The following is an 18,838-nucleotide window of genomic DNA, read 5'->3' on the forward strand; positions in this document are numbered from 1 at the left end:
AAATTACTTAAATTACTTGAAGAGAAAATAATAATAATAAATTGACCTCAATTTTTAAACAAAATAAATTTACTTAATTAGTTTTGTTACACATTCAAAAAAAAAAAAAAACAAACAAACAAACAAAGAAACCGATGGGCATGATTTGATGTAAGAGCAATATTATATACTACACATCTATCTCACTTTTATTCTATTGAGCTAATGTTTTAGTACCCGTCCGTCAATTTTTGAATCGATCCTTGTTAGAAAATAAATAAATAAAAAAACAAGAACGGATAAATAACAGCAACATTAACCCAAAAACAAGGAGAGCAGTACCAGTGCTAGTGTATGAAAACTCTAGTAGGAAAGACCCTTCTAATGTAAAATCTTGAAAAATTATTTGAATTCATTGCAAACAGCTAACAGCTGAATGCGAAAATAATTATTTTCAAAATTTGTTCTCATTCATTCACAAATCTTTTCTTTTCCTTCTTAATTACAGATCATGAAAAGTGAATAAAAAATCAACTCAAACTAACAATCAATTACAAAAATTTGGACCTTTCAAATAATTTACCTACTATTTCTTCATCTCATACGTCATACCCTTTTGGGTCCTTTCTCTATATTTTCTACTTTTAAATCTTAAATGCTTGTATGAAATAACAAAATTCACCAAAAACAGACAACCAAATACAAAGTTATACTTTTAAATCTACATGTGTCGCTTTCACAATTCCATAGGTTGCCTTTGGAATTTTCTTATGCCTTTTGGTGGGAAAATTAAATATAATATTATTTTTAATTGCTAGATGCCTACTAGCATTATTTTCTTTTGAAGGCTGTTAAGTATCCCAACACTTTTCTTAAATTCTCTTTCTCAAATGATCTGAACCCCACATTCATTTAAAAAAATATATATATATAAATCTATTTATTTATAAAATGGACCAGGTCATTTGGGAAAAAGAATTTGGAGAAAAGTATTGGGATGTCTAGTATTATCTTTTCTTTTTCACCTAAAAGACTCCTTAAGAGTTTTGTTATAACAATCGAAATGTCGCCTCTACAAGTTATTTTTTAGAAAAATGAGAAATTTCTTATGCTAATATTGTTTATTTAATTTCCTATATGCCTACTGGCAGAAATTAGATTATAGTGCATGGTTTTTCACCAAAAATAAAGAACCCTGCAAAATCCCCATGGTTTTAGAGGCATTCAAAATTAACTATTTAAACCAAAGTTTCTTTTTGAAACTATTTGAAGGTTTTCCAGAAGTCGTTTTAACAACTCCTACAATAACTTAACAACACTTTTCGTACCCATTGGTGGCTATACAAAGCAACAAAGGCGAATCTATTTGGCTTAACAAATAAAATGTTAAGCCTTTATAAGTTCCTTTTCAAAAAGGGCCAAAAAAAAAAAAAATTGATTCATTTTCTCCTTAGATCCTTCTCCCATCTTAATTTTTAAAATTACCATTAGATCTGTGGACTCATGTATGAGACTCACATGAACCTCATAAAAGGATCGGATGAGGATATATAGCATGGCTGTTTTTTTTTTTTAAAAAAAAAAAAAAGGGAAAAAGAAAAAGATCTTTTTAAGAATTCCTTAAAAAAACGACAATCATACAAAAGTTGCCCTCAATAATGTCTATAAGGTGACCCTACAAAACTAACCCCAATAGAATAGGAATATTTAGGGACAATAAGATATTGAAGTCCTCAATTTGTTTTTTCCTAATTTTTTTATTTTATTTTTTCCTGAGCAATTAAAGTGCTCAAAGTCAATTCCTTTGAAACCCCTCTTCCTTAATTTCATGGTTTACACTAGCTGATAGTGATAAATCCAAAGAGGTCCAAATTCAAGAGCCTATAAAAATGGGACCAAAGTCAATTTCCTTACCCCAGTGAAAAAGCAATGCAATAAGTTTTATCTCCATGCGCGCATGCACCACCACCTTCTAGGATTCCCTAATAAGCAATCATCTCATACATACATCACATTATATAGCAGAGTTACAGTGGCGGGTCCCATCAAGATTCAAGACAACCAGGGCCATCATCCCCATCCATCCATCCCCCAAAGTTTTCAAGTCTTTTAATTTAGATATGTTTAGGTGAGATGAAATCTTCACGTGGATAGGCTGTCCATCTTAGCTGGAATCATATATAATGATAGCACATTTTTTAGTTGGATTGGATAATGGGTACTTGCAAAATAAAGAAAAGGTCGCAGGAAAGACGTCAGCTTTCAGGGTTTGGGAGCCTCCCATAGTTAAGTTAATAATAGTTTTAAGTACAAAATTGAATAGAAAGAGTTTATGACTGAAGATGTCAATACCTATTTAGAGTTGGTGACTCTTTTTATGCTAGGTTCCTTAGAGGTGGTCTTTGATGGCTGTATAATTATTTGTCAGGTAGTGAGCTTGTTTGAATGGGCCTTTAATTATTTATCTTCATATATATTAACTCTTTAAATTAATCGATGATTCACTTTGTCATCTTAAGGATATCTCTAACTAAGAAGGAAAAAATGATTTGAAAAACCTCCATCTTCTTTTCAAACTCTGCTTTATCTTGGGTTCCCTATTTTGTGGTCACATAACCACTCATAACACCAATCTACCAATCCACCTCTTATCAATACTCCAATCTAAATTCCCATTGTCACGCTGTAAAGTCTTTTTATTTTATATATGGTTTGATTTTGAATTTGAATTCTATTGTTCATTTAATTTTTGTATTGTTTCAATGTTAAAAGAAAATTTTTCTAATCACTTATTATATATCCAAGGTTTCCAGTCTTAGCCATCTTTGTCAAGCTTAATAGATATAATTTATATTGTATACCAATCGGATTATACGTACTTCTTTGATCTTTTGAATTTTGTTTATTATTCATTTTTTTTAAAAGAATAATAATAAAAAAAATTAAATCAGCACAATTCTAATTTGTTTCCTAAAGATTAAAGTTCTTAGCTCCATCCTTATCTCCATCAGTGCAGATTGTCTGAGTGGCCATTTACATAGAGTTTGAAACTTTTCCTTCCAAACCATGAAGAGCTCACGTTAGTGCCTTTACAACCCATAATCTCTATATCTACATATTGTTATCTGTTTATATAATGATTGTGTTCCCTTATGATAACAAAGGTATATAACGCAGAAACATAACTTTCTAATATTAAAAGGAAACACGTACAGTTGTGGAGCCTGCAGTGAGGACGAAATAGATAATTCTTGTGCGTGTGTATAGGTCTAAAACTTGAAAGTTAATGAGTACCTGGAGCCTGTTTCACCATAAAAAAAAATATAATGAGTGCCTCATTGCCTCACACAAATGGACAACATAATTCTTATGGCCAATCGAAAAGGGAGAACGGACATGTTTTCCTCCAATCTAGTCTATAAAATTACTGTCGCTTGAACATGTGAGAAGCATATGCATTTTTAATAGCATTAACAAAGTTGGAGGAAGTTTTTATTTAAAAAAAAATGTATTTCTTACATGCTATTAAGAAAACATGGATTCTCATATGCTAAGGGATGTTGGGGCACTTTTTCGGTTGTTGTCTAGATGTCAGACGTTGGGTGAGAAAACCCCCTTTAGGCCCAGGTTTGTTACAGAGGGAGTCAAGCTCAAAACTCATGCGACCTAAACCAGCAAGTGGTAACCAGGATGCTACATGCCTGCAAAAAGACTCAAGCCCAAAATTCCCTCGAGACGAGAAGGTCCATGTGATTGCAATCAATAGTCATTATATTTAGTTGTAATGATAATGACTATTTCAGTTGTAACAATGGTCAACAATAATTTGTTAATGAATCCAACAGATATACTTGCAATAACTCTACTGACATAGATAACACGATTCAGCAATGATATAGTTCACAGCAATGTTGTTCAGCAATGATATCTTCTAACTTTTCATGGCATTTAACTCTCTGATGGTCCTACTAAAATCACAAGCCAAAACTCGAGTCACCTCAAAAATTAAAGTAGTTGCATTCTCAAATTAGAGCTCTATTGTATCTTTTTCCCAATGTTTTTGTCTTGATAGTCCCAAAACACCCATAGATTTAGAATCTATATATAATTACCTTGAAAATCGTTCACTTCTTCAGATTTATTGAGCCTTGAACATTCAATAGTTAGGCCTTCCAAAACTAGGGGTGAATATCTGCCCAATTGCTTCAAGCGCAGAAACATTCCAACTCTCAGCATGCCTAACAATCTGTTAAATGAAAAGATGTAGGCACCCGTAACTAGTGGCAATCGCAGCATACACATAAGAAATCCATAAATGCACATTGCATCAAAATAAAGAGCTTTTATTTCTCACATTAAACTCGTCATCCAATTCGTAGACTGTACTTCCATCAATGCAAATGAGGGGCTTCCATGGAAGTTTTAGGTAAGTCCTGCGAAGAAGATTAAAAGCAGTTTTAGAATGAATTAGGGTGGACCTACAGCTAGCGGTAAAATGAATATTAATAAAGGTTTCTGTAATCAATCATGAGGGAAAGTAATAATCAGGGAAGTTTAGTGGCAACAGGCCAATAGTGAACCAATTCCAGGTTAAGTCAGATGATTTTATCCACCAACGGTAGAGGTGATGAAATTAGGCTTGAAAGAGCAATTTTTTTTTTAAAAAAAGACCCAACTAGGAGCATCTGCCCCTCCTAAGAAAATATGGACTCATAGAAATAAAAGAAGAGCATCAAGTGAATTCTTAAACACATCCCTCCCCTGAAGGGACCACAAAGACAAAACAGGATCTGAAATTATAATGCAAAAAATAAGATAGGCCCAGGCAAGCACCTTAGTTTCCATGTTGCTAGCACAAAATTAGTTTTGGAATTGATACCCTGCAGTGAAGTCATACTATCAGACACTAATGAACTCCAAAAATGTGGAAACGATATTTGATAATAAATAGAGGTGAACAGCATTGTAGAAGATCCCACATTCCATGCACTTCAAATTATAAGCAGACACCTTTACAAGAATCAGTCATACAAGAACAAAAAGTAACATGCTGAATAATGTGCCTCACAAAATCCTTCAGGATCTGGAAAATCCATAGAGTTTCCATCTGGTAGATATGGGGCAGATGGGATAGAACTCTAGTTTTAAGCTGCATAACACCTTATGCTTGTAACCAGAATCAGATCAAACAAAAACTCAAAACTGATATTTCTTGTTGTTGCCTCCTAAAGGTACAATATGAAAGCAGCATTTGCTGAAACTGAACTCATCTTTTCCTGAAAAGGATGCTATTTACAATTTCCTTCCAAATACCAGAAAAGAAAATTCTGTAAACAGTCACCTGCCATCTTAAACCCCTTCCCCCACGGTCTAAAGAAAATCCAAAAAAAAAAAGGAGTAAAGCCTTTTCATCATCCATTTTCTCATTTACTAGATAGTAAAACTATACAGAAGACATACAGAATCTCAGTCAAACCCAACTCAAAAACAGTAGGAAAGAATGCTCATGTTCTCATTTTTCCGTAGAAGCATTTCATTATCTTACCCTCTCCATCAGTCAACACATTTTGATGCAGATGCCCAGCTATTCTGTTATTAAAACTGAAATGAAATTTCACATAGAGAATGACTACCTTGTCAATCTTTTGCAATCCAATTGACGGACGGTCAAAGAAAGGAACAAGCAATTTCAAGTTGCGTGAATACAATGCCTTACCTGAAGAAGGAACAAACAGAGAAATTAGTTGATTCTCTCATAAATACTTGCATTTTAACACAAGGTGGCAATTTTTAGTCAGTTTTTGAAATTCACAAACAGGAGAGAGAGAGAGAGAGAGGTTCTACGGAATCTAGTACTATTTATGCATGTCAGAAAATCCAGTTTGCATAAAGAGAACTAAGAACTTTCACTTCCACAGTACACAGATTGATGCGAAAACAAGATAGTGTTACTTATTACAGGTCAATCACTTGGATACGCAATGTGACTTGGAGGAAAATTGAACATATCAGTCAATCAACGAGACAAAATTTGCCTTTAAATTTAGCATAGGTAAGTCATAAGGCCATGATTAACACAAGGCCAGTGAGGTAATGGTTCACTTTAAACCTTTTTTTGTTTAATAAGTAATTGACCCCAAAGGGAGGGGAATAAGAAATTCGAACTAGTGATATCCGCTTCATGATGCGTGGTCCTTAGCCAATTGAGCTACCACTTGGAGTTCGATTTTCTTTAAACCTATGCTTATAGAATCTAATAAAGTGGAAGTAAGATATATTAAATAACTAATTACTATTAAGTGAAACGGTATAGTCATGTAAATCACATTGAAAGTAGAGAAAACATGCTAATCAGAAAATCCACCATAAGCCTTCTTACCTCGAAATCTAATAGTTGGATCTTCAAATATACAATCTTCAGCATAAATTGCAGAAGTAAACGTCCCTAATTCAAATGAAAAGATAGTATTACTGCTCATAGGCTAGCCAAAAAAAAGAAGTAATTAACTAAATTTAGATATAAATAAAAAATAAAAATAAAAATTGATAAGTACACAAAGGAAAGGTTTGTTTCTTTCAAACAGTTCAACTTAATAGATTGTGCTTTCCCCCTCTCTCAGTGTTCATGTGTGTTCAATACAAGTACTGAGTGAGTTTCATGTGATTGTAGGTATGTACAGCAGTGGATATGGCTTAAAGTGCCAATGGTACAAGAATTCCAATGGAAATTTTAAATTTAGGAAAGATAGTGTTGTGACATATGTTGATGTATTTATTGTGAGATAATACAGTCAGATGGTGTATCCCTACACATTTTCGGGCAAAAGCATTTTCATTAGACAATTTTATTGGTCAATAGTTAATCAGAAGAAATATGAAAGCCAAAATTTGGCACTAGGTCTAATACATTCAAAAGATTCAAACCAAGTCATGTTAATTAAAATGATCAACAGAATCAAGCATGTAGTAGGCTACTACTGATGGCCACCCTATTACAAAAATAACCAAAAGACCTTTTCTGTGTTTTTTTTTTTTTTAATCTTTTATTATACCATGATTCTCTGCAATTCATAAAGCATAGATATAAAAATTTGAGCATAAATGAAAAAATGTTCAACAATGCAAAGGTCAAGTTTCATTTAATTTTTTCGGCTCTTGTAGATGTGTTGATAACTGGGAGCCCGTCTGATAAATTTTTTGAAAAGTTAACACAAATTTTCAAGACAGAGCAAGGTACCTGTTACAAAGTAGGCATTCTCATAATCAGATTTGAGGATCATTACAACATCATCAACACCTGAAACTGAAATCTCTACTCTCTTTTTATCATCCACTCTTTCCAATCTGCAAAACACTAAGGGCTATAAAAAACTCGCAAACACACACACAGACATACCACGGATTTCTTTTGTCAGTAGATTGTATAATTAAGAATGCACCTAAAACAACACCTACTAGATAACTAGTAATAGTGGCCTAACCAGATCTCATATATCATTAATCAATTGTTCCACAAACGCTTTCCATTATGATTAGAACAGGCCATGATGCTTAGCCACAGGCCCACAGTTTAGTCATTATCCGCAGCGCATGATGGTAAATTTGCCCCCTCAAAATACTCGGTTAAGAATGTTGTGATCTATTTTGCAAGCGGTAGAGTGGAGACGCTTTGAGCATTCATATCAACAGTTTCAAAATGCCATATCAGGAAATTGTTATATACATATTTATAAATAGTGAATTCATAATCAAAAGCAATACAATACGCCATAGCAGGAAATTTAAAACGTTTTTGACCTTTGTATGACGCTGTGCTCAATTCATTTTTTTCGAGAAAAACGAGGAAACAATGCCAAAAGGAAAGAAAGCTTTAAATCATCAACTTTGTATTAACTCTCAAATTTTCTCGCAAAACAAACAGAAAACGAAGGAGGTAAAAAGTCCAATAAAAACCGAGCTAAGGATCGAGTTAGGCTCAGTTGAGAGCAGTTTTGTGAGCATAACGACAAATAGAATAGTATAAGATCCTAATGAATTTCAAATAATTGGACTACATTTTCCCGGGAAACAAACGGAAAGTACCTGTTTTGGTTGTTGGAGGAGGAGGAGAAGAGTCTCAAAAGCTCAGTGACTCCGCTCACCGCGAGTTTCAAAATCTGCGGGGTTTGGGTTTCTCTCTTATTCATATTGTTCTTGTAATTGTCATCCGGTGTGCTGGAGGAGCATCGGAGGCCGTGGAGTCTCTGCAAGATTAACGGTGATGAAGGGGTCATTTGAATTTGAATCAGGGGAGCGAGAATAGAAGGTACTAGAAAGTGTAATTTTTGGGCGTACCATTAAATGAGGAGCTGTTATACCGCAATATAACCCCGCCATTTCCACACTACGCGCTCTCTCTCTCTCTCTCTCTATGAGAAAGTGATCCACTGATTCTCTGCCTTTCGTTCCTCACCGCCGGTTTTACTAGCCGGGATATTATTTAATGTATTACTTTGAAATAAAAAGTTTAAAACTTTGTTTTTTAATATTTAATGATTTTTTTTATTATTATTATAAGTGACATGTATGACAACATGATTAGTGTTCATATGACGCATTAATTCATTCGGTCAAATTATCTAACTACAATGATCTATATGTTTTTAGGGAGTGTTTTCAGTATTGTATGATTATTGTAAGATAAAAACGTAGGTTTTTTTTTTACTTTTTTTTAAAAAAAAATCTTTTTCCTTATAATATGATGCACAAGTAATCAATTTTTGAATTTCAATTTTAAAGTTGAAAAATCTTGATTTGTAGTTGAGTATAAGGATTATAGGATTATAGGACACCATCTTTACCAGCCTCCGTTACCTTTTGTAGTTGAGTATAAGGATTATAGGAACACCAATTTGTCATCTTCTTCTGCCAGTTCTGCCCTCCTGCGTATCTTGACACCATCTTTACCAGCCTCTCGCAACCTTTTGCCACCTCACATACGTTCACCTAGCTTTTACACACTCACATGTGGATCTCACTTGCCCTTGCATCCTAGCCGTCTTCATCACTGTTGAATTTTGGATTTGGTGATTTATTAATATTTTTTTAATGTATTTTTGTTTCAAAATTCGTTTCTCTTCTCATACCTCTTGAATGTGCCATCTTTCAGTACATCATGTTTAACTGTCTTAACTGGCTACCAACTTTCTTGGTGTTTGAACCAAGAATTCATCGGGCCACATAATTCATTTGATGTATTTTCTTTAACTTCAGTTTTCTCACATTGGTTCAATTATTTTAAAGCTTATTATTCGGTTGTCCAACCCATTATTATTGTTATTGTTTGTAGTTAGTTTTTAATGTACTTAGACCCTCCTCAATAAGCTTTTTAAAATTCACTTTTTGCCAAAATTTGGTTAAATTTTACACACCAAAAAAAACAAGCGATCCATCAAGCTCTTTATTTTTGGGCTTGAAAAAATATCTCCCCACATTTGAAGAACAAAATTATTTCTCTTACTTCATTTTTTTTTTTAATATTTTCCTTCACACTTTTTCTCTCTCAATTTTATAGGTTTGTAAGGGGCTTTTGAGAATAAAAAATGAATGAAGATAATAATAAAAGTTATATTTAAATAAAATAGAGTAAAATTTAGAGGATTTATTATTTGATATTTTTACAGCCGCTAATTAAACTGAAAAAAAAAAAAAAAGAATTTTTTAGCCAAATTTTAGCTAAATAATAGAGAGTTAATCGATAATGGTCTAATAATAACAACAACGACGCTCCTGTTGGCAGAGTCCAGGTTCATCACAGTTCACTCTCCCACTTCTCTCTGAGCTTCACTATCTATCAGACTATCACACAACTCAAAGTTAGTTAACATTAGCTTAACTTCATCTTTCAGTTAGTTTCAGTTATTGTTCATTCTGTTTATTCTGTTTTAGTCTAACTTGAAGTTAGTTAGTTAGTTGAGTTCTGTTATCAATGTAACCAAGTATATATATAAGTTGAATTCTTTCATTTCATTGTAATTCATTAAGATTGAATACACAGATAATACAATATTACAATTCTCTCTCTCTCTCAACTTGGTCAATCTTCTTCTTCCTTTCTCTTCTGCTCTTTACTCTGTTTTTCACGACTGCTTAAACAGAGCAAGCTTTGCTTGAGAGTTGACACTATCCTTACGCCACCACCATGGCAGAGCCCACCTCCACGACCCGCCCCCACAAAATCATAGCCGGAGCGGACTCCTTCGGCTTCGCCCTCAAGGACGCGCTCGTCTCCCAACTGCGCTCCCTCGACATCGACGTCGAGGATCTGGGCACCTCCTCCTATGGCTCCATCGCAGCCGAGGTCGGTCGCCGCGTATCCTCCTCCCCCGCCGACACCCGGGGCCTCATCGCCTATGGCTCTAGCGTCGGGTTCGCCATCTTCGCCGACAAGTTTCCGGGCGTCTTCGCCGCCACCTGCCTAGCCAGCGAGGAAGCCCTCAACGGCCGCTCCATCAACAAGTCCAACTCCCTCGCCCTCGCCTGCCTGTCCACCTCCCCGGAGTCTGCCGTCGAGATCCTCAACACCTGGCTCAACACCCCCTTCAAGTCCCCTTGCCCCGCCTCCGGCTCCAACCCCTGGCCCGAATATTGTTTGGTGAATGACATGGAATTCAGCCCGATCGACACGATTCCAGGTGGGTCGATGAAGATCCTGAGGGAGAGCCCAACCTCGGCGATTGTGAGGTTCAAGGCCGGGAGTGAGGAGCCTGCTCACCACCATACCTTCGGGCTCCAACAGGTGGTGTTGGAGGGGAAGAAGAGAGTGTGGAATATCACAAAGGAGGAGAGTTACGATTTGGGGGTTGGCGACTATTTGTTCACTCGGGCAGGGGATGTGCATAGGGCTCAGTATTATACAGATACTGAGCTGTTCATCACGTGGGATGGAAAGTGGGATATGATCTTCACCCAGGATCTTGAGGCTGCCAAGGCTGCTATTGACAAGGAATTAGAAAATGGGTCTAAGTGAAGAAAAAGAAAAAATGGAACTATATTTTGAATAGTAGTAGTCTTTTTCATCAAATAAAACTGTTTGACATTTGCATTTTTAGGTTGAATTAGATGATCTGGTCATCCAATCTTTTGTTTGAATTCAGCAAATAGACCAGTGCCTTAATTAGTCTAGTGGTGATTTAGAAATTGTGGACTTCTGTTTGTGTCAAATAGTGCACTCCTAACAAAAGTCTTTGTCAATCAAAGCTTTTATTATAAACTTCTGTTTGCAAATGCTTGAGTTCTTGTCCAATCTCAATGTTTCTCCTCCTTGAGATAGGTAGAAATTGAAAGAAAATGTTCATCTTTGAAAGATCCTTTGGCTGCCTCTTTTGTTGATTCGCATTCTCATAAATATAGAGGTCAATTAGATTTCTCTTTGAAGTTTGATCCCCAACTAGGTAAGGCCATGCCATCTACTCCCATTTCTTTCCATTGTTCCCTCGATGGAGTAATTGGTTTGAAGGAAATTTTTGTCATTTTATCAATACTTCTAATATCATGCACGCATATATTTATAAAAATACATGCATGAGAAATGAAATCAATAAATGTTATTTTTTGTATTATTACGGGAATATTTTGATTAATCGATAGTATACACCTAAGGTATGTTTGGTACATAAAATGACTATTCCATTGAAAAAAATGAATAGCTTTGATTGGAAATGGAATACCTTGGAAAAGTCATTCACATGAGAATGATTATTCCAAGTGTTAAGAGTATATATGATAAGGAGGAGAGTTATCCTTATATCATTACTCTAGAAGACATAACGGTATTGCTGACATAGGGAGTCCTCCTGAAATCCTCCCAAATGTGATGTGTCATTCAAAATCATTAATAGATTAAAATTTAATAATAATAATCTCAAATTTAATATTAATTTTAAAAGTCAAATCATATTTGAGAGAATTTTAAAAAAACTGTAGTCCTTTTTATATCATTACTCTGTCTTCTATGTGAGAAAACCGTTGGGTCCGCCTGCCAAATTTCAAATTTCAGTTGCGTCATTTGAATGAGGGGAGCGAGGATCGAAGGCGCTAGAAAGTGTAACTTTTGGGTGTACCATTAAATGAGGAGCTCTTATACTGCAATAGAACCCCGCCATTTCCACGCCATGCGCTCTCTCTCTCTCTCTCTCTCTCTGAGAAAGAGATCCTCTGCCTTTTGTTTCTCATCTGCCGGTTTTAGTAGAGATCCTCTGCCTTTTGTTTCTCATCTGCCGGTTTTAGTAGCTGGGATATTATTTAATGTATCACTTTGAAATAAAAAGTTTAAAACTATTTTTTTGAATATTTAATGATTTATTTTTTATTATAAGTGACATGTATGATAACATGATTAATATATTCTGTCAAATTATGATTTTAGGAATTGTTTTTAGTATTGCAAGATAAAAATGTAGTTTCTTTTCCACTTAAAAGAAAACTCATTTTTCCTTTTAATATAATGCATGAGTAATCAATTTTTGAATTTCAATTTTAAAGTTAAAAATTCTTGATTTGTAGTTCAGTACAAGGATTATAAGAACACCAATTTGTCATCTTCTTCTGCCAGTTTTGCCCTCTAGTGAGTCTCGACACCATCTTTACCAGCCTCCCGTTACCTCTTGCCGCCTCACATGCCTTCATCTAGCTTTCACGCACTCGCACGTGGATCTTACTTGTCCCCGCGTCCTAGCCGTTTTCATTACTGGTGTTGCTGATTTATTTATATTATTTTTTGTGTATTTTGGTTGTGTTTTTTTTTTTTTTTTGGTGGGGGTTAGAGCATCCCTACCAAAGACCGATGTTGTTGGGGTTCGAAAAGGTGAAGAGATCTTTGGACATTCATGTCTCTTCTCCTATCTATTGAAAGTGTTGTCTTTGGTACGCCATGTTTAACTGGCGATCGATTTTCTTGGTGTTCGAACCAAGAATTTATCGGGCTGCGTGCATAATTCTTTTGATGTATTTTCTTTAACTTCAGTTTTCTCACACTAGTCCGATTATTTTCCAATTCATTTTAGGGCTTGTCAAATATCTCCCCACATTTGAAGAATAAAATTATTTCTCTACTTTATTTTTTTTATGTTTTTATATTTTTCTTCGCACTTTTTCTCTTTCATTTTTACATGTTTGTGAGTCGCTTTTGAGAATACAAAATGAATGAAGATATAATAAAAATTATATTTAAATAAAATAGAATAAAATTTAGAGGCTTTATTATTTGATATACGCCACTCACAACTCCCACTTCTCTCTGAGCTTCAGACAACTCAAGGTTAACTTCATCTTTCAGTTAGTTTCAGTTATTGTTCATTCTGTTTATTCTGTTTTAGTCTAACTTGAAGTTAGTTAGTTAGTTGAGTTCTGTTATCAATGTAACCAAGTATATATATAAGTTGAATTCTTTCATTTCATTGTAATTCATTAAGATTGAATACACAGATAATACAATATTACAATTCTCTCTCTCTCAACTTGTTCAATCTTCTTCTTCCTTTCTCTTCTGCTCTTTACTCTGTTTTTCACGACTGCTTAAACAGAGCAAGCTTTGCTTGACAGTTGACACTATCCTTACGCCACCACCATGGCAGAGCCCACTTCCGCGACCCGCCCCTACAAAATCATATCCGGAGCGGACTACTTCGGCTGCGCCCTCAAGGACGAGCTCGTCTCCCACCTGCGCTCCCTCCACATAGACGTCGAGGATCTGGGCACCTCCTCCTACTACCTCGTCGCAGCCGAGGTCGGTCGCCGCGTATCCTCCTCCCCCGCCGACACCCGGGGCCTCGTCGCCTGCGGCACTGGCGTCGGGGTCTCCATCTTCGCCAACAAGTTTCCAGGCGTCTTCGCCGCCACCTGCCTAACCCCCGAGGAAGCCCTCAACGCCCGCTCCATCAACAACTCCAACGTCCTCGCTGTCTCCGGCATGTCCACCTCCCGGGACTCCGCCGTCGAGATCCTCAACGCCTGGCTCAACACCCCCTTCAAGTCCCCTTGCCCTGCCTCCGGCTCCAACCCCTGGCCCGAAGATATCCAGTCCTTCCTCGACAACTCCCTCCCCGAGATGCCCAAGATCGGAGCCCAGCTCCAATCGGATTCCGATTCAACAACACCCTGTGCCTTACATTGTTGGGTGAAGGACATGGAATTCAGCCCGATCGACACGATTCCAGGTGGGTCGATGAAGATCCTGAGGGAGAGCCCAACCTCGGCGATTGTGAGGTTCAAGGCCGGGAGTGAGGAGCCTGCTCACCACCATACCTTCGGGCACGAACAGGTGGTGTTGGAGGGGAAGAAGATCGTGTGGAATATCACAAAGGAGGAGAGGTACGATTTGGGGGTTGGCGACTATTTGTTCACTCCGGCAGGGGATGTGCATAGGGTGAAGTATTATGAATATACTGAGTGCTTCATCACGTGTGATGGAAAGTGGGATATGATCTTCGTCAATCAGGCTGCCAAGACTGCTATTGACAAGGAATTAGAAAATGGGTCTGAGTGAAAAAGAAAAAAAAAAAAAAATTGGCTTTTGTTTTGATGTCTCTCATGGAAGGTTTAGCGATATGATTTCAATATATAGGCTGAAATGGCTTCTCAAAGATTGATACTTTCCATGTATGGGTGAATTGGGCAGTTCATTGATTGAGTAACTTGTTTACAAAAAAAAAAAAAAGAAAAAAAAAAAAAAGAAAAAGATTTTCATCTTTTCAAACGTGGATGTTAAAAGCTGCATCCAGCTATATATGGGAATTTAAACTCTTTCTACCTTCAAATTCCCTTCTAGACTTTTTCATCAAATAAACTGTTTGACATTTGCATTTTTAGGTCATCCAATCTTTTGTTTGAATTCAGCAAATAGAGTGCCTTAGTCTTTGTCAATCAAATTAAGCTTTTATTATAAACTTCTGTTTGCAAATGCTTGAGTTTTTGTGGAACATGTTAAGATAGCATATCTTTGGGCCTTTGGCCATGTCTGAACTCTGTTTTTCCTTTAGCAGCTCAACATGAAAAAGGACTCAGGCTGTTTGACAATGGGTGGAAACTTTTAAATAACTATATATAAGCTCAAATTACCTCATAATTGTGGAAATGTTGTCACTATTCCTCACCTTTGAAGAAAACAGAAAACAGGCCAGGGTTACTGAAAAAGTAACTCTGAACCCCTCTCCATCTTCTCTTAAGGTCCAGGCTAGGGGCAAAGAGTTTATAATTTTTTCTTTTCTTTTTGTGTGCATGTGTATGTTTAAATTGGTTAGTTAATATGGTACATCATGTCTGCCCTATAGACTATAGTTGTTAAGCTGGCGTAATGTTATAGATTTTCTGTTGGCCGTCACTTAAAAATCATTCAGGTTACTCAACGAGAACTTTTGGATAACTGTATTTAAGCTCAAATTAGCTTATAATGTTAAGTGATTATGTGGAACATGTTATTATTTGTTACCTTTAAGGAAAAAAAAGAAGAAGAAGTAACTATGATCTCATTTGCACCTTCTCTAAGAGTCCAAGGAAACACTTGGTCGTTTCTTTCTACGAGTCATTTCTTCTTCCTCCTAATTTTTTTGGATTATTACGGGAATATTTTGATTAATCGATAGTATAACACCTGAGGTATGTTTGGCACGTAAAATATTGAAAAAATGAATAGCTTTATTGGGAATGGAAGACATTGGAAAAGTCATTCCCGTGAGAATGATTATTCCAAGTGTTAAGAGTATATATGATAAAACATAATGGTATTATAAACACCGGGAGTCCTCCTTGAAATCTCTCAAATGCGATATGCCTTTTAAAATCATCAATATATTAAAATTTAATAATAATCATCTTAAATTTAATAATGATTTTAGAAGCCACATCACATTTAGAAAGATTCTAAAAAAACTCTAATACTTCTTATATTATTACTGTCTTAACCATGTGCGAACACTGTTGCGTCCGCCTGCTTTTTTTTCGAGTAAGTGATATGTCATACGTGGAAGGTTTTTCAGTTGTAGTAAAAAAAACCAAGCTATATCAGAAGTGGACAAGTGCACGTAAGAGAAAAGTTGGCCTGGTGGACTGCCTCGAGCTTAAATAGGCCATTGTTGGAGCCTGAGAGGCCAGCCTGCAGAAGAGCAAGAGCTTCTCAATCTTCAAGTAATTCGTTTCTGCATTTCATTATTTAAATAAGTTTTTTATATATCTTTATGTTCTTCATCATTTCCATTACGATTGATCTATTTGAGTTGTATTACAGGTTTGATCTATATGCATGTCGCTCGAATCTCTCTCAATAGCTAGTAAGACTGAGGGAAATCTCATGCATATCCATGGCAGATAAAGCTGAGGAGTGTTTCTCTTCATCTTGACAGAAATTCATCATCCATTTCCTCCAGCTTGGATGAAACAAGAGTAGTAAGTTTTCTATCGTCTCCCTTGTTAACATGAAGTTAGTTGGTGGTTCAGCATATGCAAGCAATGCTGCTTATAACAGTAAGGTCAAAGCCAGCAAAGTTGAAGAAGTTCAAGCTGTCAAGAGATCGAGCACAAGTTCCCTACGCTCGATCGCAAGCAAGCAGGCCCACAAGGGCTCGAGCGTAGACTCGTACACAGACAATCCCAGTAACAACAAGAAATCAGAAAATCAATATGGAAAGTTTTGGATCATCCCACGTCCACCTATGACAACATACAGAGAAGATTCTCCAGCGTATACAGCCTGCAATCAGAGATATTCTAGAGGGAAAGACGCTCATTCATTGGTTGGCTTGGACAACAAGAAAGCACGCTAGAAGATTTGCTTAGTTCTAGAATATTTTGTAATATTTGATTTTGTCTTGTAATATTCTCACTAGGTCAAATTGTAGTATATATACTACGTTATTTTAAGTGTTATGTATCAACTTTGGTTATATCAATACAAAGTATTTTCATGGTATGAGAGCCCTAGGCACGCGCCAAACCTTGTTCCTATTTTGCCTCGCTAATCCTTGCCAATCGTTGCTATGGCTTCTTCCTCTTCTTCATCCATCTTCAATCCACCAAACCTTAACCAGAATGGCTCTCTTAAACTTGATAACAACAATTACCGCATGTGGTTGATGCAAGTACTTCCTATACTGCGCACCCATGACCTGATGGGTATCATTGATGGTTCAGAATCGAGCCCTTAGAAATTCATCACAGATGACAAAGGAAAGGAGATTCTCAATCCAGAATTCATTGACCGGAACAAAAAGGATCAATATATCCTTAGTATTATCACCAACTCTCTCACTGAAAAGGTATTAGGACTGAATACCTCGAAGCAAGCATGGACATTTGGTGTCAACGGCATGGCCGACGGTTTCTCGACGGGGTCATCACAATTGCTGTTATAGTCATGGTGGTGGTACAGAACTATTCAGAGCTTCACCTTTCACAGAATATGTCAGGAAAGCAAAAACCATCAGAAATAATGCCTCGAAAAGTTATGGTCAGGAGAGAGGGTCGCGAAAAGGAAGTGTCCAGCTCCGATGTTTTAGTAGGCGACATAGTTCCCCTCGAGAAGAATCGTCTGGTCCCTGCTGATGGTTTGTTCTTCAAATCTGGAGAATCCCTAAAACTCGAACTGGATCATTGTTCCACCATTGATGCTAATAAGCCATTTTTGTTCTGTGGTGCCAAGGTGACAGGTGGATCCGGTGGCATGCTGGTTACATCAGTGGGCACGGGTACAATATCGGATCAGATGATGAGCCAGGTCACCGGCACCGGCATGAGATTGAGCGCATTGCCAGCGGAGCTTGACAAAGTGAATATTGTTTTACATATTATTGGGCTTTTAATCCCCATCCTCATCCTTGTAGTGTTGTTCAATTCCTCCATTTGAAGGTTGGACATGAAGATGTTAACTCTAAGCTCACACAGCTCAAGGGAAAACCAGCTCATATTTAATGGATGCAATCAATGGAATTTTTGTGAATTCAAATGAGAGGTTGCGTACCTTAATAACCACGCTTAATTACTAGTTACTATGTCGCTGCTGGGATTAAAGGGAGGAATCCCTTATGTAATCTCGCACTATATTGATTATTGGCGGAACAAGATGCTGTCTGAAAAGGCCTTTTCTCAAAAGCCTTTGGCTAATTGGCTCACCATGGGCTCCGTCTCAACTATCTGTATCAACACAACTGCTTGGATGACACTAAACCAACCAGAAGTTGGCATGGAGAAAAGCGAAGCAATTATAGAAGCTTTGAAAAATTCACGAATTAACATCATATTGGTTTCAGAAGATCGTAAAGAGTCATGGTTGGAAGCCATAGCTCTCGAGTCAAATGGGTTGGTGTTTGAAGGTGAAAACTTTCGAAATTACAGCAATGAAGAGAGGATGATGAGTAAAGTAGATAATATCAGTATCATCGTGATGGAAAGCTGCTTCCCATCTGATAAGCTCCATCCGGTGCAGTGTTTGAAGAAAAAAAGGCATGAGAGTAGAAATGGTTGGAGGAAAAACAAACGACATTCCAGCACTGAAAGAAGCTGATGTGGGGCTTGTGATGGAGAGTACTAAACAAACGACATTCCAGCACCGAAAGAAGCTGATGTGGGGCTTGTGATGGAGAGTACTTATAGCAGCGAAATGGCCATAGAAAGTTCTGACATCATCATCAGGGATGGCAACTTCAGTTTCTTGGTCACCATTGTAAAGTGCGGGAGATGTACATACGCCAATATTCGCAAGTATATCCAATTTGAACTCTCTATGACTATTGCAGGGCTGTTGATACCCACCATCACAACCATATCTTTTGGATATTCCCCAATTTCGGTACGTAATCCAATTGCCATGGCCAACCTGGGTTTCGACCTT

The 18,838-nt window shown here is 36.8% G+C and overlaps 3 protein-coding genes across 3 annotated transcripts; 2 read left to right on the forward strand and 1 right to left on the reverse strand.

The window, feature by feature from the left end:
• Positions 1–3,017: 3,017 nt before the first annotated feature.
• Positions 3,018–8,427, reverse strand: LOC132171855 (uncharacterized). The gene is made up of 9 exons (XM_059583267.1): positions 8,314–8,427; positions 8,062–8,222; positions 7,217–7,323; positions 6,359–6,424; positions 5,613–5,695; positions 4,813–4,859; positions 4,334–4,412; positions 4,092–4,225; positions 3,018–3,280 (listed from the first exon to the last, which is right to left on the reverse strand). The coding sequence occupies exons 1-8, from the start codon at positions 8,353–8,355 to the stop codon at positions 4,136–4,138; spliced, it is 675 nt and encodes a 224-aa protein (XP_059439250.1). The 5' UTR covers positions 8,356–8,427; the 3' UTR covers positions 3,018–3,280; positions 4,092–4,135.
• Positions 8,428–10,063: 1,636 nt separating this feature from the next.
• On the forward strand, positions 10,064–10,987 carry LOC132168975 (DNA damage-repair/toleration protein DRT102-like). Its single transcript, XM_059580070.1, has one exon. The coding sequence runs from the start codon at positions 10,160–10,162 to the stop codon at positions 10,985–10,987; it is 828 nt and encodes a 275-aa protein (XP_059436053.1). The 5' UTR covers positions 10,064–10,159.
• Positions 10,988–13,585: 2,598 nt separating this feature from the next.
• LOC132168976 (DNA damage-repair/toleration protein DRT102-like) lies at positions 13,586–14,503 on the forward strand. Its single transcript, XM_059580072.1, has one exon. It carries the CDS (start codon positions 13,586–13,588, stop codon positions 14,501–14,503), a length of 918 nt encoding a protein of 305 aa, XP_059436055.1.
• The last annotated feature ends 4,335 nt before the right edge of the window (positions 14,504–18,838 follow it).

Source organism: Corylus avellana, chromosome ca2 (assembly GCF_901000735.1).
Source record: "Corylus avellana chromosome ca2, CavTom2PMs-1.0".
In the NCBI taxonomy this organism is placed as follows: domain Eukaryota; kingdom Viridiplantae; phylum Streptophyta; class Magnoliopsida; order Fagales; family Betulaceae; genus Corylus; species Corylus avellana.

Coding starts and splice junctions, on each gene's coding strand:
- LOC132171855 (XM_059583267.1), bottom strand. CDS start 8,355: ATGGCGGGGTTATATTGCGGTATAACAGCTCCTCATTTAATG. Junction 4,860..5,612: donor GATTGCAAAAGATTGACAAG/GTAGTCATTCTC, acceptor ACTTCACTGCAG/GGTATCAATTCCAAAACTAA. Junction 4,413..4,812: donor CTAGCAACATGGAAACTAAG/GTGCTTGCCTGG, acceptor TCTTCTTCGCAG/GACTTACCTAAAACTTCCAT.
- LOC132168975 (XM_059580070.1), top strand. CDS start 10,160: ATGGCAGAGCCCACCTCCACGACCCGCCCCCACAAAATCATAGCCGGA.
- LOC132168976 (XM_059580072.1), top strand. CDS start 13,586: ATGGCAGAGCCCACTTCCGCGACCCGCCCCTACAAAATCATATCCGGA.